Source organism: Marmota flaviventris, chromosome 14 (assembly GCF_047511675.1).
Source record: "Marmota flaviventris isolate mMarFla1 chromosome 14, mMarFla1.hap1, whole genome shotgun sequence".
NCBI classification, from domain to species: domain Eukaryota; kingdom Metazoa; phylum Chordata; class Mammalia; order Rodentia; family Sciuridae; genus Marmota; species Marmota flaviventris.
In genome coordinates, this window is record NC_092511.1 from 97921115 (window position 1) to 97937526 (window position 16412).

Consider the following 16412-nt stretch of genomic DNA (forward strand, 5'->3'; position numbering starts at 1 on the left):
CATCCATACAAAGGCATTTTAGAGGATCTTATATCCAAGTTGGAGATCATTTGTGAGACAGGGCTGTGCAAGATGGATCTACCTAAAGCACACATTGATTTGAATTTGGCAAGTGTTGTCTTTGTGCCTGTTGCTGTGGTAGTGGCTGAGTGAGTCCAACTTTCTCCAGAGCACTACAAGAGGCACAATCCGGGATCTACCACTGGTGGATACTGCTACCCCTCCAAAAGACACTGAGAGTTCAGGAAGCTGTGAGGAGTGGGCTGTTAGCTGGGATAAAGAAGGCTGTATGAAGGATTGTGGGAGTTGTTATTTATTATTTAGTTGGTTTTTAATTTTTTAAAATTTTTGTGGGCATTTGTGTGTTTTTTTTTGTTGTTGTTTTTTTTTTGTTGTTGTTCTTATTTTTCATGGAAGTTTTCTGAACTGAGCAACTTTATGTGGAGATTCAAGAGAGTCCTAGCTCTCGCCCTGAGTCAGATTATAGGATGACTTATGCCTATTGTTCTCTAACTAAAAGCCAAGTACTACATTTATAATTTGTGCCCATTCATCATATTCTTCATACCCCTCACCCCAGGCCTGTTGTGTTGGAGATCTGGCCTGCTCCCTAGCAACTTGTTGTCCATCTAATACAAAAGACTCTGGAACCAAACACATCTCATTTTGTGGAGGAGATGTGCACTGAACCTGAGAACTGGAGTCTTCTCCATTCTCTTGCCAATTGGCATCCTGCTCTTGTTGAAGGGACGGCAACTTCTTCCAGAATTCATCATGCTTCTGATACATTTGAAGTGGGCCCTGAACTGAGAGCTTCTCTTGGTAACTCTGTGGCTGTTGCAGCTGTGGATTATAATAAACCCAGTCACTCTGCCCCTGTCCTTCACACAGACCAGAGGGCTGCTGTTCCTGCTGCCGCTGCATCTTTCCCTGCCCAATACTGACACAGGACAAAGGCAAGTGCATGCTCTGATGGCTTTTTTCTGTTGTGATCAGGACCTTCTCAAAATTCTGCACAGATGAAGCAGAATGACTATAGATGGCTTGACTGAACCTGGGGGAAGGTCCACTTCCTCTGGCCCCTTGAACCAGTGAAGGACAATTTGGTTCTCTTCTAATGCCTGTGAACACAGCATCACATGAGCCATTCTCTTCCCGGGGATGTCGCCATGTCTCCACAGGAACGAAGCCAGCTTTTCCGTGAGGAGCCTGTTGGAGGCCAGAAGACTGTGCAGTGGTGTTGCTGTCATACTGCATCTTGGACTCCTGGTTTTCTAAAACAGGATGATGCCCTTGGACCTGGAACTGTCGTCGTCTCCTGGTGACAAATACTCTCTGTTTCTCTCTAAGTCGTAATCTGGATCTTTTGTTTTGATACCAAATCTAAAAAAAAAAAAAAAAAAAAAAAAAACACATATTTTCAGACAAATATTTCATACTAAAGCTTAGTTTCAGCATTATCACTGATTTGATCCTGACCTGGAGTAGACCCCCAAAAAACAATCCATTCTGAGGTGAATCATGGAGATTATTGTTCAGGTTATAAAGAGTACACAATTCCAAACTCCCAACTCTTCTCAGAATCTGCAACACACCCTTCTGTCCATATTAACACAGGATTTTCAAAGTCTCTCAGCAATCTCTTTACAACCTAGAAGGTGTCCTACACACTTTCCCACAGCCTCTTAATTTTTCTCAAGCTGCCCCATCAACACCCATTCATGACTCCATGTACTGTAAGGTCATTCATAAATTTGTTGCATTCAAAAGCCCTAAACAGAACAAACAAATGTTTGTCAAAGCTGGACATTGCATTACAGATGTGATCCTAATAATTGAATAGAACAACTCTAGTCTATGTTTTTCTTTCCGCATCAATTGAGGATAATTGCAATGCCAGCCATGTCTACCAAGCTTTGAGGGATGTGTTTAAAAATGACAAAATGCTTTTCAGACTACGTAACTTAATTGCGTAGGGTTGTAGAGAGTCACAGTCAATAGTGTCTAGAAGCCTTTTGGATTTGATCGCTCCTGAAACCTATCTCCAAATCAACATGAGTTTAAATTAACATCTAGAAGAATCTTTGATCCACACTTTGGCTGTTTACAATTGTAACTCTACATAACAAAACTGGTACCTCAAAACACATGCTCTCATTTTCTCCTCAAATATAATTAATCACAAAGAAAATAAGATGTGAGCATCCGTAATTTGTCAACAGTTAGTTAGTTGGTATAAATGATGAGACCAAAATGCAGAAGCTTGCTTTCTCATATCCAGACCTCCTAGGATCCTCTCCCTGACCATTGTTTCTTCCAGAACAAATGGGCCAATTCTAAACAATTGCACTGCTTTTCAAACAAATTCCTCTCCCAGTCATTATCTTGTTAAGATTCTCTACTTATTTGTATAGCATCATTGATTTACAGCATGTTTGAAATGTTTCCAGTACATGGAACTTTTGTAATACAATACCTTCATAGCTTACAGAGAATTTGCTATTCTTTTATTTTGCAACACTGTTATTATATTCCCTTTCTTATTTTCTCTAAGAAAATGTTCTCCTGGTCTCAAGCAACAAATATTTTCAATAACCAATGGATAATTTTGGAAGAAATATATATGCAAATCCAATTTACTGTGTAGTAGGGCAATCCAAATACAGTAAAACATTGTGCAGCTTAAACAATAATTCAAAAAAATGACCATATGAGAAATTCCCAAAACAAAATATTGGTTCATGTACCAAATGACTACAACGTGCCTACTAATGCTGTGAGGTACCTCATTTGGGACATAATTCGAACCAATTCCTTTATCCTGCACCTTGGGTGATCACCTCTTGGCAGTTAGATTGGCATACCATACTTAACAGATCTCAAGTAAAAACCTCTATTGTCTCTGCCACGAAACAAATCAGGACAAATTGAAGTGCCATCCTTAACTCCTTTCACTGAATATTCAGAATCTCTGCAAACACCTTGTCCCACATTTAAAATATCCAATCTTCCCAGTTCTCCATCATTCCATAGCCAGCACCATGATCAAAAGCCGGCACAGTTTCTATTCTAAATACTTACTGAGCATGTTAATGGGTGCCTACTCCCAAAGTTGCTTCACAGTTGTTGATTTTTTCATAAAAGTAATATAATCAAGTCACACCCACACGGAAATGAATATTTGAAAAGGATCAACAATATCCTATGTGAAGAACTGACATAAAATATTTTCAAACAATTTTTGTATTTCCTGTATCACATACTAAAAGATATGTTCATGCAAGTTTTCCAAATTTTGACTTACATTGATTGCACTTATGGGGCAATTTATTTGTTTCGCCAGCTCTTCCCGGATCCCAAAATCTGGGTAGGAATTCTGTTCAAATGATCGATTAAGAATCTCCAAGTCATGTTTTGTAAATGTGTGCCGCGGTTTTCCTATTCCTCTTTCCTGTTTTGTTTCTCCTACTTCCATTGAACTATCTTCAACTGAAGATGCTGAAAGTACAAAAACAGAAAGAAAATGATTGAGGGTTGCCAGTAACATCCAGATGAAAATAATACTATTTGTTCTCCAAGATTTTTACAATGCAGAGCTCTGCCTCACAACTTATTCATATTAATAACACCCAAAATGGATTAACTGCTGATCCTTAAAAATATGAGGAAAACATGAGACTATGATCTGCATGGTAGAGAAGAATTTTAGTCTAACTATAATTCAAAATATATAAAAAGAGACCAATTAAAAATGCTCAGTCATAACAACAATAGAGGAAATACAGATAAACCACCTCACATCAATCTGATAACCAACACATTAAATGGTTGGTGGGAGAGTACGGGAGGAATAAGATTATATAAAATAGGAAGGAAGCATTGGGATGGTACAAATATTGATCATAATGACCACTTTGATATTTTGCTCAAACTAGGACATTCAAAGTGAGCTTATCCTTCAACATAATAGTTAAATAAAGGATACTTGAAGTTTGGGGAGCATGTTTACATGACTTACACGACCCTTCATGCTTCAAATGTTTGAAACACATGAGGCATTTGAAGTGGAAGCTCAGTAGTAAAGATGGCAATCAATGATATAGACCTGTGGACTGCAGTAGCCCCATAGGTAGAAGCAGGGCCTCTGGCGCCTGCTCACCTGAGATCCATGATGGCTTTGTGGAGACATTCACATCCCAAACAGACTGCAGTAATTCAACACTGTTGTTGTCTTTGGGGTGAGGGGGGCTTTCCTGCATATTTTTGTCTCTGAGACCATATGCCCAGTGGACTCCTGGGTCCACTATGTTCATTTGGGGAGGAGGGTCATGTATAAGTTGCAAGACAGCAAGACCTGAATGCACAGCCTTCACCTTTCAGCAAGGGCTCATCTACAAAAAAGAAATCAGGACTACAACAAAGACTTTTGAAAGTCCACTAGTCACACAAACGATGTGCCAATATCTCTTCCTGTATCCTAGGTTTACATTTTTCCAATTTGTTTCTAAATTGCACAGAATATTAAAAAAAAAAAAATTCTGAACTCAAAAAACAATCCCCAGCACCACTCATTAAATTTTTCTAGTATATTTTCTCACCCCTCCTTCACCCTTGGGTTCTGGATATCTAACCTAGGACTTGGGAAATGCTAGGCAAGTATCCTACACTTAAGCTATGCCCAGATCTTTCTTTGGCTTTGGTTTCTTTGGATTGTGCTGGAGGAAGCCAGAAGAGACCCAGGGCCTCATTCATGTAGGCTCCTGCCTGCTAGGCAAGCACTCTGCTACTGAGCCACACCCCAGCCTATCCTGTTGATTTGTATTTAGTTTTCTCTTCACTGTGGGCCCTTTACCACCTCTATCCCCATTAATATCTAAAACCCCTAGACTGGCCATGAAGTCAGGATCCTCCCGCCTCAGCTACCCACATACCTGGGATGATAGGCACACAGAACATGCCTGCCTATCTCTTCATCTTACAAGAAAAAAAAAAAAAAAGACAACAAAAACCCAAAGAACTTATCCCTGGACCTCAACCCAGAGCAGTACCTGGCCAATCTTACTTGATCCATTCAACCATGCTGCACAACTTCTTGGCATGCTGCTTCATTTTTGATTTTTTAAGTGGGACTACCAGATATATGGTTTGGCTTGGAAATATTTCAAAATATCTCTAAATATTATAAGAAATCTCTTGCACGCAGACCACACCGTGCCACAAAATATCATATCTCAGTCCTCCAACAAAGAACCTCACCTTTGGAAGCCATGTTGCACTTCTACTCCTCAGGCGTTCTCCCTGATAAACTGAGGAACTCTGGAGCAGCATCCTCTAATATACCCATTCTAGACACGCCCACAGATGGCTCCACCCCCAGTGATGACGCCAATAACCATATCACGCCCCCTGCCCCAGGGCCTGACAAGGTCCCTGGGGCAGCCAACTCAGCCCCGCCCTAGCCCACAGCACAGCCTAGACTCTTCTGATGACTTTTAACATAACATACTTCTTCCAATCCTAGCTTCCCTTTATTGAGCACCCACTGAAAATAAACTTATTTAATCTCTGCAACACCCATAGAATGTCGGTACAACTTAATGCCCACTTGGACTTGAGGGTACCAGAAACACAGCTGTTTAGGCCTTCTTGAGCCACTGACCTCAAACCTCCACTCATCACACTGTCACAGCCCACACACTCTATGAGTTCTGACAGTCTGACTCAAACAGGATCCACATCACTTGATATAGTATTGCTTAAGCAGTTTTGAGCTTAAAAGTAGGAGAGACCATGCACTAGAATTGAATGAAAATATTTTAAGACATTGACTAATATTTTATGAAAATTAGATCATTGTTAAAAAAAAAAACACCTTTTATTCTTGTTTTCAGTAAGGTGGCATGAACATATAGGCACTCTACTGCAAACTACACTCACAGTCGTTTTTTAATTTTTTTTTTATTTTATTGTTTCTTCTTGGCAAGTTAATGGCAATAGTGCAGAAATTAAAATTTTAAAACAAAAATAGCTGAAGGAATACAGTACTCTAACTTAATTCCACGATAGACAGTTTCTCTGTAACCAAAAACGAAGAAGAGTCCCAACAAACAGATTTGTTGGCAGTTAAATTCATGGAGGGCCTTCACAGGCTATGACAAACCAGAAGGTTTGGAGGAGATCAGAGACTGAGAGATTAGAGCAACCAAAATTGGGTTGAGCCAACAGTTGCCCCCAAAGCCATCTGCATTGTTCTGAGATCCCACTCCCGCTAGCCACAGGTTCCTCTGCTGATGGCTAACATTGATCACTTTCATGTATGGAGGTCCACCAACTGGTTCTAAGGAGGCCCATCTCCCACTTATTCACTGCCACCAACAGATGACATGTTCTCTCCTGCCACTCACCAAAACCACAACATGACTGCAACACAGAAGGCTCCTTTCTTTTTATTTCTTCAAAGTACTTTAGAAAGAAAAATTTGTAGTTTTTATTTTCATTTTACATTTTTTTGTACATTTTCATAGGTGTGATGCATATTGAATAACCAAACCAGCCTTTTGAGCCTTTATGTACTTTGACCATGTTCAATATAATCTCAAAGGAGAAAAAAAGAATGTTTTAAAGCAAAATAAAATATGAATGCAGTGGCACAAATCTGTAACCCCAGCCACACAGGTGAGTGAGGCAGAACATCATAATTCTGCCTGGCAATGGAGCCAGGGCCTGGCCTTAAAATAAATAAATTAAATTAAATTCAAGTTCTCACTATAATACTCAGTGTTAGTGGCCACTGGTTCATTCCTAGAAGCAAAGTGGAAGCGGGTATCTTATTCTCATTCCAGAAATTTTTGTGTCTATGTACTTAGCTTGATTATAAGTACATTGTTTGTATGAGACCATTTTAAAGGTCAGAGATTAAGGGTCTTTTTTTTTCTTTTCCTTTATTATTTATAAACTTGCTGTTTTTTAAAATTTGTTGGTGTTTTAGTATAAAATCATTTTGTCCAATTTTATACCAAAATTTGATATTGGTGAGTTCTTCTAACAGTCCAATGAAACGGATGGCCTTACATTGATTTCTCTGGATTTTTTTTCCTTTTTTGATCTCAGTAATTCAAAATTTCCATCATCTTTGTTTCACTCCTTTCGGAGTACCCTGAATTCAAGCCAAGTAGTGACATCCTTTCCTCCCCTCCTCCATCAAATCCACCTGGACAGACACCCTTGCTGCCTTGTTCTCACTCTCTTCTCAACTCCTGTCAGGCTCTCCTCAGAGCTCACTCCATGATTTACACCAAGGAATCAGCTCCAAATGGCCCGTTCTCCTGGGTAATTTTTCCAAGTCATCAAACATTTTGGCCAACCTTTTTTGTTTTCTCCTGGTTCACATTTTGTATGAGAAGCTCGGCTTCAGAGCATGTGATCTAAGTCCTTCATCCTTGTTATAAATGTCTGTGAGGGTAAGAACCCAGCACACACCAGGTCCTGCAGATGGAGCCATGCAGTAAAGGAGTTGTGAACAGCCAATCTCAGGCTCAGAAATATCAACATTCTGGTGAACTCAGTTTTTTTAAAAAAATAATTAGTTGTAGATAAACATGATATGTTCATTTTATTAATTTATTTTTATGTGGTACAGAGGATCAAACCCAGTGCCTCAGAAAAAGGAGGCAAGCACTCTGCCATCAAGTAAAAATCCCAGCCACTCAGGTAAACTTTTAAGAATACATAATCCTGCATGGTATGGGGCTGCACACCTGGAATCCAAGTATTCCAGAGGCAGAAGCAGGAAGACTTTAAGTTCAAGGCTAGTCTGGATCATAGTGAGAAACTAAGTAACTAAATTAGAGCATGTCTAAAAATTTTGAAATAGAATAAAAAGAACTTGGGAAAAGGCTCAATGCCAAAGTGCCCCTAGGTTCAAAATTAAAATCAACAACAACAACAACAACATCACAATAACACTTCTTTGTTTCATGATGGAAAGGAAACATGGTCAGGAAGGCTAATTAATATTCCTGTGGAAGTCTCAAAACCGCACTCCATAAATTAGATTCATTTGGCAAACTGATTACTCAACAGTTGGCTTGTAGAACATTAAATTTTGTTGAGATAATTTGATATCAATTGACCATACACTGAATTTCTATTTTGTCCACCTAAACTTTAGCTGCTTGCCTCATTCTCCCACACCTCAGAATTTAGTTCACTTAACCATAATAATGCTAAGAAAAATAGCTAATATTTATTAGTAGATACTTTGTTCCACCTCTAACCTCTTCAAGGGTACATAAAAACCAGTATTCTTTAGGACAAAATGGAGTAGATACTTCAATTATCAACAAAATTAATCATCGTTACTTTTTTTTTTTTAATTACTTTCTTTACTTGTACTTGATCCAAAGGTCACTTGGCCATGAAGCTCCATTCCTAATAATTTTTATTTTTTATTCTGAATCAGGGTCCCCCTAAGCTGCTGTGACTGGCCTAGAGATAGAAACCCTGTTATAGTCTCACATGTCCCTGAAATTCTAGGAAAAAATTGCAGATTTTAGTCAGAAAATTCACCTCTGGTGTCCCCTTTGCCTCACAAAGTCTCCACACTTATTATGCCTTCCTCTTTGTTCATTAGTTAATCAATGCCCTGAGGACATTCCTGGTCACAATCCCTGAATGCAGAATCTCACAGGATCAATGCAAAATAGTGAAAATTGTCCCTATTAAATCCCTATGATTGATTTTCCTGTGAGGTGAACTACACTGTGCCAACCCGAGAGCCCCCGACTGCATTGACCTTCATCTCTGATGTACTTCTGGGACCATGCATTACCCCTGGCACTAAACAGGCCCTCAGGAATATTTCTTCCAGTGGGGCAATGATTAGTGTGGCACATTTAAACTAAATCACTGGTCAGTATTGAAGCACGACATTAAAATTTGTTTGTCATGGCAGGTGAGAAGAGTAGCAATCAAGTCCCCTCTGCGATCTTTGACATTGTGCATCAGGAAGGGTACGTTTTTATAGCTAAAAACCACAATCTACCAGTAAGTCATAACCATAGTAATGTAGGAAGTGGGTCAGAATCACCCAGTTCAGGGTATAGTACACATGCGAGAAACATTCAGACAAAATGAACAACATCTTACATTGTATAAAAGAAACATTTTTCAAAGGCTATGTGTTGTTGACCTAGCTGTGCTAAGCAGAATGGCAGAAACTGGGTCTTCTCATGGGAGAAGTATTTTTATATAAAATGGAGTCTCAGGGTAAAATGAAGTTTGTTTGCTCAAGGCAAATTAAGTTTGGCTCATAAAATCCCACAATTCTCTAAAATAATGAAACTTTGATTTCTCTTGAATTAGGTAAGCATTTCTCATGGCCATGCATATGCATTAATGTGACTGGTGAAATGTGGTTTTTCTACCAGTTTGGGCCTTACCACATAGTCCTAGCAAGGAAAAAAAAAAAAAAAAAAAAAAAACTACCCATCCTGAAGAGGAGGCTAGCCAGGGAAACCTGACCACAAAAAGTCTCAGAAAGAGTCTGAGATATTTAAAAATAGTATTTCTATCTTGATTACTGGCAATTCAAAGCTTGGAATGTTGAAAGACATTTTCATTTTGCATATCTGCATCCTAGTAAAGGAACTCCAAAAGGAACTGTGGGTTTTATTTTGTTCTATATATGTATAGATATTTCAGAACTGCCACATATCTCTATCATTACTGGCAGATGTTTGACACTTCACCAGTGACAAAAAAGGTAAAAAAAAAAAAAAGCCACTGAAATTCATAGGAATAATTTTTAAAACCTTTGTTGCCAGGAAATTGTATCACTGAGTTAAATGTCTAGGGATTTTTAATTTTATTTTGAGACAGGATTTCACTAAGTTGCTTAGGGCCTTTCTTAGTTGAGGCTGGCTTCAAACTTGCAATACTCCCACCTTAGCCTTCTCAGTCTCTGGAATGACAAGCACACAACCCTACACCCAGCACCGTAGGAATAATTTCACTGGTGGTTTCAGTGACTGCTTCACTCTTTCACAGAATTTTCCCCTTCCTTAAATTTTTAACATTGTTGAGTCCATGATTACATTTTATGGCTTTTTAAAAGTATTCTCTTTTAGGAGGCGATCCCCCAAGATGGCAAAGCAGAGGAAGGAGGAGCTTCCCTTGTACTCTGTTGTTTGGAATTTGAATGACAGAAATAAGGCTTCATAATAAGGTGAGTGTATGAAGAAAACCATTATAAATCATTATTTGTATGTTCAAGATTTGGAGAATCCCAAAGATTCTAGTGCAGTGAACAAAGGATATAAGAAACTACACTAAAACCTTGCAGAAACACTGGTGCTATGTCACTACAAAGGAAGTGGAAACCAAATGGGAAAGAGAAACACAATGGAAAAATTCACACACAAAAAGTGCTCTGTGTTTCTCACTTTGTAGGTGAGAAGGAGACCCAGCTTGAGGGGATTATACTGAGTTTTGTTTCTATGGGAACCTGAGAGTCCTTAACAAATGTTTTCATCTGTCTCAGCAAGTGTTTACTCTATGACCGAAAGCACAGCTATCAAATCACAATCCCAAAGCATTCCCAGAGAATAGTGGATCCAAGGGAATTTGGGACAGAGATACAGAAGAAAATGCATCCTGTTTGCTCTTTAAGGCCACTGACACATGAATGACCAGCAGAAAAGGGTCAGGGAAATTGTGCAGGCAGGAGTACATCAGGTAAAATAAGAGTGATTACAATAGGGTCAGAAGAATGCAATCCAATTTCCTTTAGAGCTCTGTGGTACCAATGATCAACTGCAAAGGGTAAGGGGAGATGGATCAGGTGGGCAGAATTACATTGGGGATGAAGACTTGGAAACTCAAATTTGGGCGGTAGATGGGCTACAGGAACCCTGCCTTGCACCATCCACCCAGAGTTCTGTCAATCCACCCTGAGTAGAACTCGGAAGGCAATAGAGTCCTAGATGCCCAGGTAAGCTTAACTTCTACTCTGCCCTAGGGGTGCAAGGATTTAATCTCTCCAGAGTACTTACACCTAACAAAGATCCAAAGGCATGAAGAGTTTTGGTCAAAAACCCAGTAAAAAGTCATTCAGTTCCATTCCCTCTGTACTGACTGGCGGGTAAGCAGAGAAGCTGAGAGCAGGTTCAACGGGCTGCAGTTCGAATTGACTCCAGCAGATGGAGTGGCAAAAATCACAAAAGAACATTGGGCTGAACCTTACCTAGTTCGGAATCTTTCTAAGAGGCCCAGTAAGGGACAGAAAGATAGTTTGGTATAGAAAGTAAATACAGAATTTCAGGTACCTCAGTGGGAAATTTTCAATATTTTATGAAAGAATTTTTTTAAAAAGCAAGAGAAGCTACTTTCACATCTGGCAGAATAGGTTTTAAGCCAAAATTAGTCAGAAGAGACATAGAAAGTCACTTCATTCTAGTTAAGGGAATCATTCAACAAAGAGATGTAATTGTTTTAAATATTTATGCCCCAAACATTTGTGCACCTACATACATCAAACAAGACCTACTCAATATAAAGAATAAAATAGAGTTTAGTACAGTAATAAGAGGTGACTTCAACACATCTCTTACACAAACAGATAGGTAATCCAGACACAAAACAAGTAAAGACTTTTCAGAACTTAAAAAAATTCACATTAATCTTATGAATACAAGAGATATTTATAAAATATCCCATACATTAATATCTAAATTTATTTTCTTCTCAGCTGCATATGTAAACTCAAAAATAGACCATATTTTATACAACCAAAAAAATCTTAGCAATTACAAAAATACAGAGGTAATTCCTTGCATCCTATCTGTTCATAATGAAAAAGTAGAAATTAGTAATGAAATAAAAACAAATCATTTTAATATCTGGAGATTAAATTATAAGCTTTTGAATGATAAATGGAATCCAAGAAGAAACCCTGGAAAAACAAATCCTTAGAGGGAAATGAAACCAGAGGTACAACTTATAAAAATGTCTGAGACAGTGTGATGGCATTTCTAACAGGCCATTTTATGAAATGGAGTGCCTATATTAAAAAAAAAAATAGAAGGATTGTAAATAAATAATATAATGTTACACCTCAAAGTCCCAGAAAAGGAAGAACAAACTCATTCCAAAATCAGTAGAAGACAGAAAATTATTAAGATCAAAGCCAAAATTAATGAAATTGAGAATAAAAAAGATACCAAAGTTTAATGAAGTGCAGAGTTGGTTTTTTGAAAAGATAAATAAGTTGGAGTATCCCTAACCAAAAGAGAGAGAAGACCCAAATCAACAAACTTAAAAATGAAGAAGATGTCACCACAAACACTTCTGAAATCCAGGGCATCATTAGAAATTATTTTGAAAGTGCATACTCCAATAAACAGGAAAACCTAGAAGATATTGACAAATTTCTACACACATATGATCTATTCAAATTGAACCATGAAGATGTAGAAAACCTAAATCTACCAATATCACGCAGTGAGATAGAAGCAGCAAGTAAAAGTCTTCCAACAGAGGAAAGCTCAAGATCAGATGGATTCTCAGCTGAGACCCTCAAACTCTGAAAGATGAACTAGTGCCCCTCTACTGAAAAACAAAACTCAAACTGGATGCAGTACTACACTCATATAATCCCAACTGCTGGGAGGCTGAGGCAAGAGGATCTCAAGTTCAGAGCAAACTCAGGAATATAACAAGACTGCATGCAACTGAACAAGACCTTGTCTCACAATAAAAGGTGAAAATGACTGGTGATTTTTCAGTGGTTAAGCACACAGGCTTTAGTCCCTGGCCTCCCACCCACCCCAACCCCCCCAAAAAAAAAGAAAAAGAAAAGAAATAATGCCAAAATTCCTCTAACAATTCCTTGATATAGGAAGAAAAGAAGCACTGTCAAATTTATTATATAAAGCCAAGATCACACTGATATCAAAACATGACAAAAATACATCAAGGAAATAAACTACAGACCAATATTCATGATCAACATAAGCACAAAATCCTTAATAAAATATAAACAAATCACATTCCAAAACACATCAAGAAAATAATACACCATAATCAAGTGAAGTTCATCCCAGAAATGCAAATTTGGTTCAACATACACAAATGAAATTCACCATATAAATAGAATTAAGAACAAGAATTAAGGCAGAAAAAGCCTTTGACAAAATATAGCACCCATACATGTTAAAAACTCTGTAGAAACTAGGGATAAAAGTAATTCTCCTCAACATTATAAAAGATATATATGATGAACCCAAAGCAACATCATCAAGCTGGATCAAAAAATTTTGAAAATATTTTCTCTAAATCAGGAACAAGACAAGGATGTATGCTTATCACTCTTATTTAATAGAGTTCTTGAAACTCTAGTCATAGCACTGAGGCTAGTAAAGGAAATTTAAGACACACAAATAGGAAACAGACAAGTCAAATGATCGCTGCTTGTGACATGATCCTATATCCACAAGACTCCAAAACTTCATCAGAAGTCTCTGGAGCTGATAAACAAATTTAGCAAAGCAGCAGGATACAAGATCAGCATAGTGAAATCAATAGCTTTTCTATACTGGAATAATAAACCAGATAAGAAAGAAATCAGGAAAACTATTTTATTCACAATGACCTCAAAAGTTTGGGAAGGGGGATACATGTAATCAAGCTGCATGAAACGAAATAAACTTAATTTAAACCCCTATTCCTCACCCTGAATAAAAGTTTGTAAAAATGTGGATGTGTAACCGATGTGATTCTGCAATCTGTATTTGGGGTAAAAATGAGAGTTCATAACCCAGTTGAATCGAATGTATGAAATATGATATGTCAAGAGCTTTGTAATGTTTTGAACAACCAATAAAAAAAAAAAAAGTGGATCAAAGACTTAAGTACTAGAATAGAAACCCTGTGCATAAAAGAAGAAAAAGTAGGTTCAAATCTTCACCATTTCGGCCTAGGATATGACTTTCTTACCGATATCCCTAAAGCACAAAATAAAATAAAATCAACAAATCGATGGATTCAAACAAAAAAGCTTCTTCACAGCAAAGGAAACAATAACACAATGAGAGAGCCTACAGAATGGGACAAAATCTTTACCACATGAACCTCAGATAGAGTAATAATCTCCAGGATACATAAAGAACTCAAAAAACTTAATAACAAAAAATAACTAATAACCCAGTAATAAATGGGCAAAGGAATTAAACAGGCACTTCACATAAGAAGAAATACAATCAATCACAAATACATGAAAAAAAAATATTCAACATCTTTAGCAATAATCGAAATGCAAATCAAAGCTTCTCTAAGATTTCATCTCACCTCAGTCAGAATGGCAATTATCAAGTACACTAGAAACAATAAACATTGGCAAGAATGTGAAGGAAAAGATATACTCAGACATTCCTTGTGGGAATGAAAATTGGTGCAACCATTGTGGAAAGTGATATGGAGATACCTCAGAAAACTTGGAATGGAACCATCAGTTGACCAACTTATGTCACTCCTTGTTTTATAACCAAAGACTTAAAATCAGCATATTACATTGACATATCCACACCAATGTTTATAGCAGCTCAACTCACAATAACTAAACTTGGAACCAACCTAGGTGCCTTTCAACAGATGAATGGATAAAGAGAATATGGTGTGGGATTCTACAACATGTACAACTAGAAATATGAGAAATTATACTCCATCTATGATGGTGCATAAAGTGCATTAAATGTCACATATAAACAATTAAAACAAATTCTAAAAAAGTTTCTGCCCAACAAAGGAAAGAAGCATAAAGAAAGCGCCTACACAATGTAAGAAAATATTTGCCAGCTACTCATCTGATATGGGATTAATAACAGTATATAAAGAACTCAAAAATACTTAATACTAAAAAAACCCAAATAACCTAATCAATAAATGGGCAAAATAACTAAACAGACATTTCTCAAAAGAAAAAATACAAATAGCCAAAAAATACAAGAAAAAATGTTCAATATTCTCAACAATCAGAGAAATGCAAATAAAAAGTACATTGAAATTTCATCTCAATCCATTGAGAATGGCAATCATCAGGAATACAAATTAATAAATGCTGAGGAGGAAGTGGGGAGAAAATGTAAACTCATATACTGTTGATGGGTTATATATTAGTACATCTACTCTGGAAAGCACTATGGAGAATCCCCAACAGACTAGAAATGGAATGACCACATGATCCAGCTATTTCATGTCTTTGTATTTATCCATAAAGAACTAAAATCAGCATACTATAGTGATACCGGGGCCTCAATGTTTAGAGCAGTGCCATTCACAATAGTCAAGTTATGAAACCAGCCCAGGTGCCTATCAACAGATAAAGAAAATGTGGTATATAGACACATGGAATTTACTCAGCCACTAAGAAGAATAAAATTGTGGCATTTGCCAGTAAGTAGATGGAACTGGAGAACATCATGATAAGTGAAATAAGCCAGGCTCATAAAGTTAATGGTTGAATGTTTTCTGTCATTTCTCGAAAAGAACAAAGTAAGGGGGGAAAAATGAGAGAGGGACACCATGAAAATAAACAGGACCTAATGGAGTATAGGTACAGACTTGGGACTAGGAGGAGAGACAGGAAAAGGGAAGAACCCTGGAGTGAAATTTACCAAATTATGCTCTGTACATATTTCAATATACTACAGTGAATTTTACTTGCATGTATACCTCTAAAGCACAAATATAACAATACAATAAATAGAAGGAACATCAGAAGAATAGAAAAAGAAAATGGGGGAGGGAGAAGAACAGGGAATGAGGAAGTAGTGGGGACTGCAATGAAGCAAATTTTATTCCACACTGTATGATTATCTCAAAACCAACCTACTATTTTGTGCACTAATATAAAACATTAAAAATTTACTTTTCATTTATGCACGTAACTTAAAATTATGTTTGATTGGCACATATAACATAGAGTTTTCTTGCAAACAACTTTAAGATAATTTTAAATATATCTATAAAGCACTAAAAAATAAAAAAGATAGTTTTTAAAAATTCATGGTCATTTGGAGGTTTATAATTTCAGTCAGTCTTAGTTGGAAGGAAAATATCTGAGATTAAGTCCTAAACTCATAAGAGTGTTAAAAAAAACATAAAAGAGCTTAAAAAAATACTGACAATGCTTGTCTGGAATTTTGGTCATTCTGGGTTATCTAGAAATAATTGTTAAAAGTAAATAAACTAGATTAATGTGATTGAGATATGTGTTTATAACTGTGTTCTTTATGTACAGTCTAAGTTATGTGACAAATATAAAACATGATTTATTTCTAAGAAAGCTTAAATACTGAAACATTAGAAGTTAAATAGTGGGTTTTTAAAAAATAATTTTTTTTTTTTTGTTTCAGATA

At 37.0% G+C, this 16412-nt stretch overlaps 1 protein-coding gene across 1 annotated transcript in view; it reads right to left on the bottom strand.

The window, feature by feature from the left end:
• Nucleotides 1-513: 513 nt before the first annotated feature.
• The window catches only part of LOC139701727 (cytoplasmic polyadenylated homeobox-like protein 2), a 28733-nt gene continuing 12834 nt past the window's right edge, over nt 514-16412 (bottom strand). Inside the window, exons 2-3 of the mRNA XM_071601273.1 lie at nt 3305-3498; nt 514-1383 (exon numbers count right to left, since the gene is read on the bottom strand). Of these exons, the coding sequence (XP_071457374.1) occupies nt 514-1383; nt 3305-3498 (1064 nt within the window). The remainder of the gene's footprint in view (nt 1384-3304; nt 3499-16412) is intronic.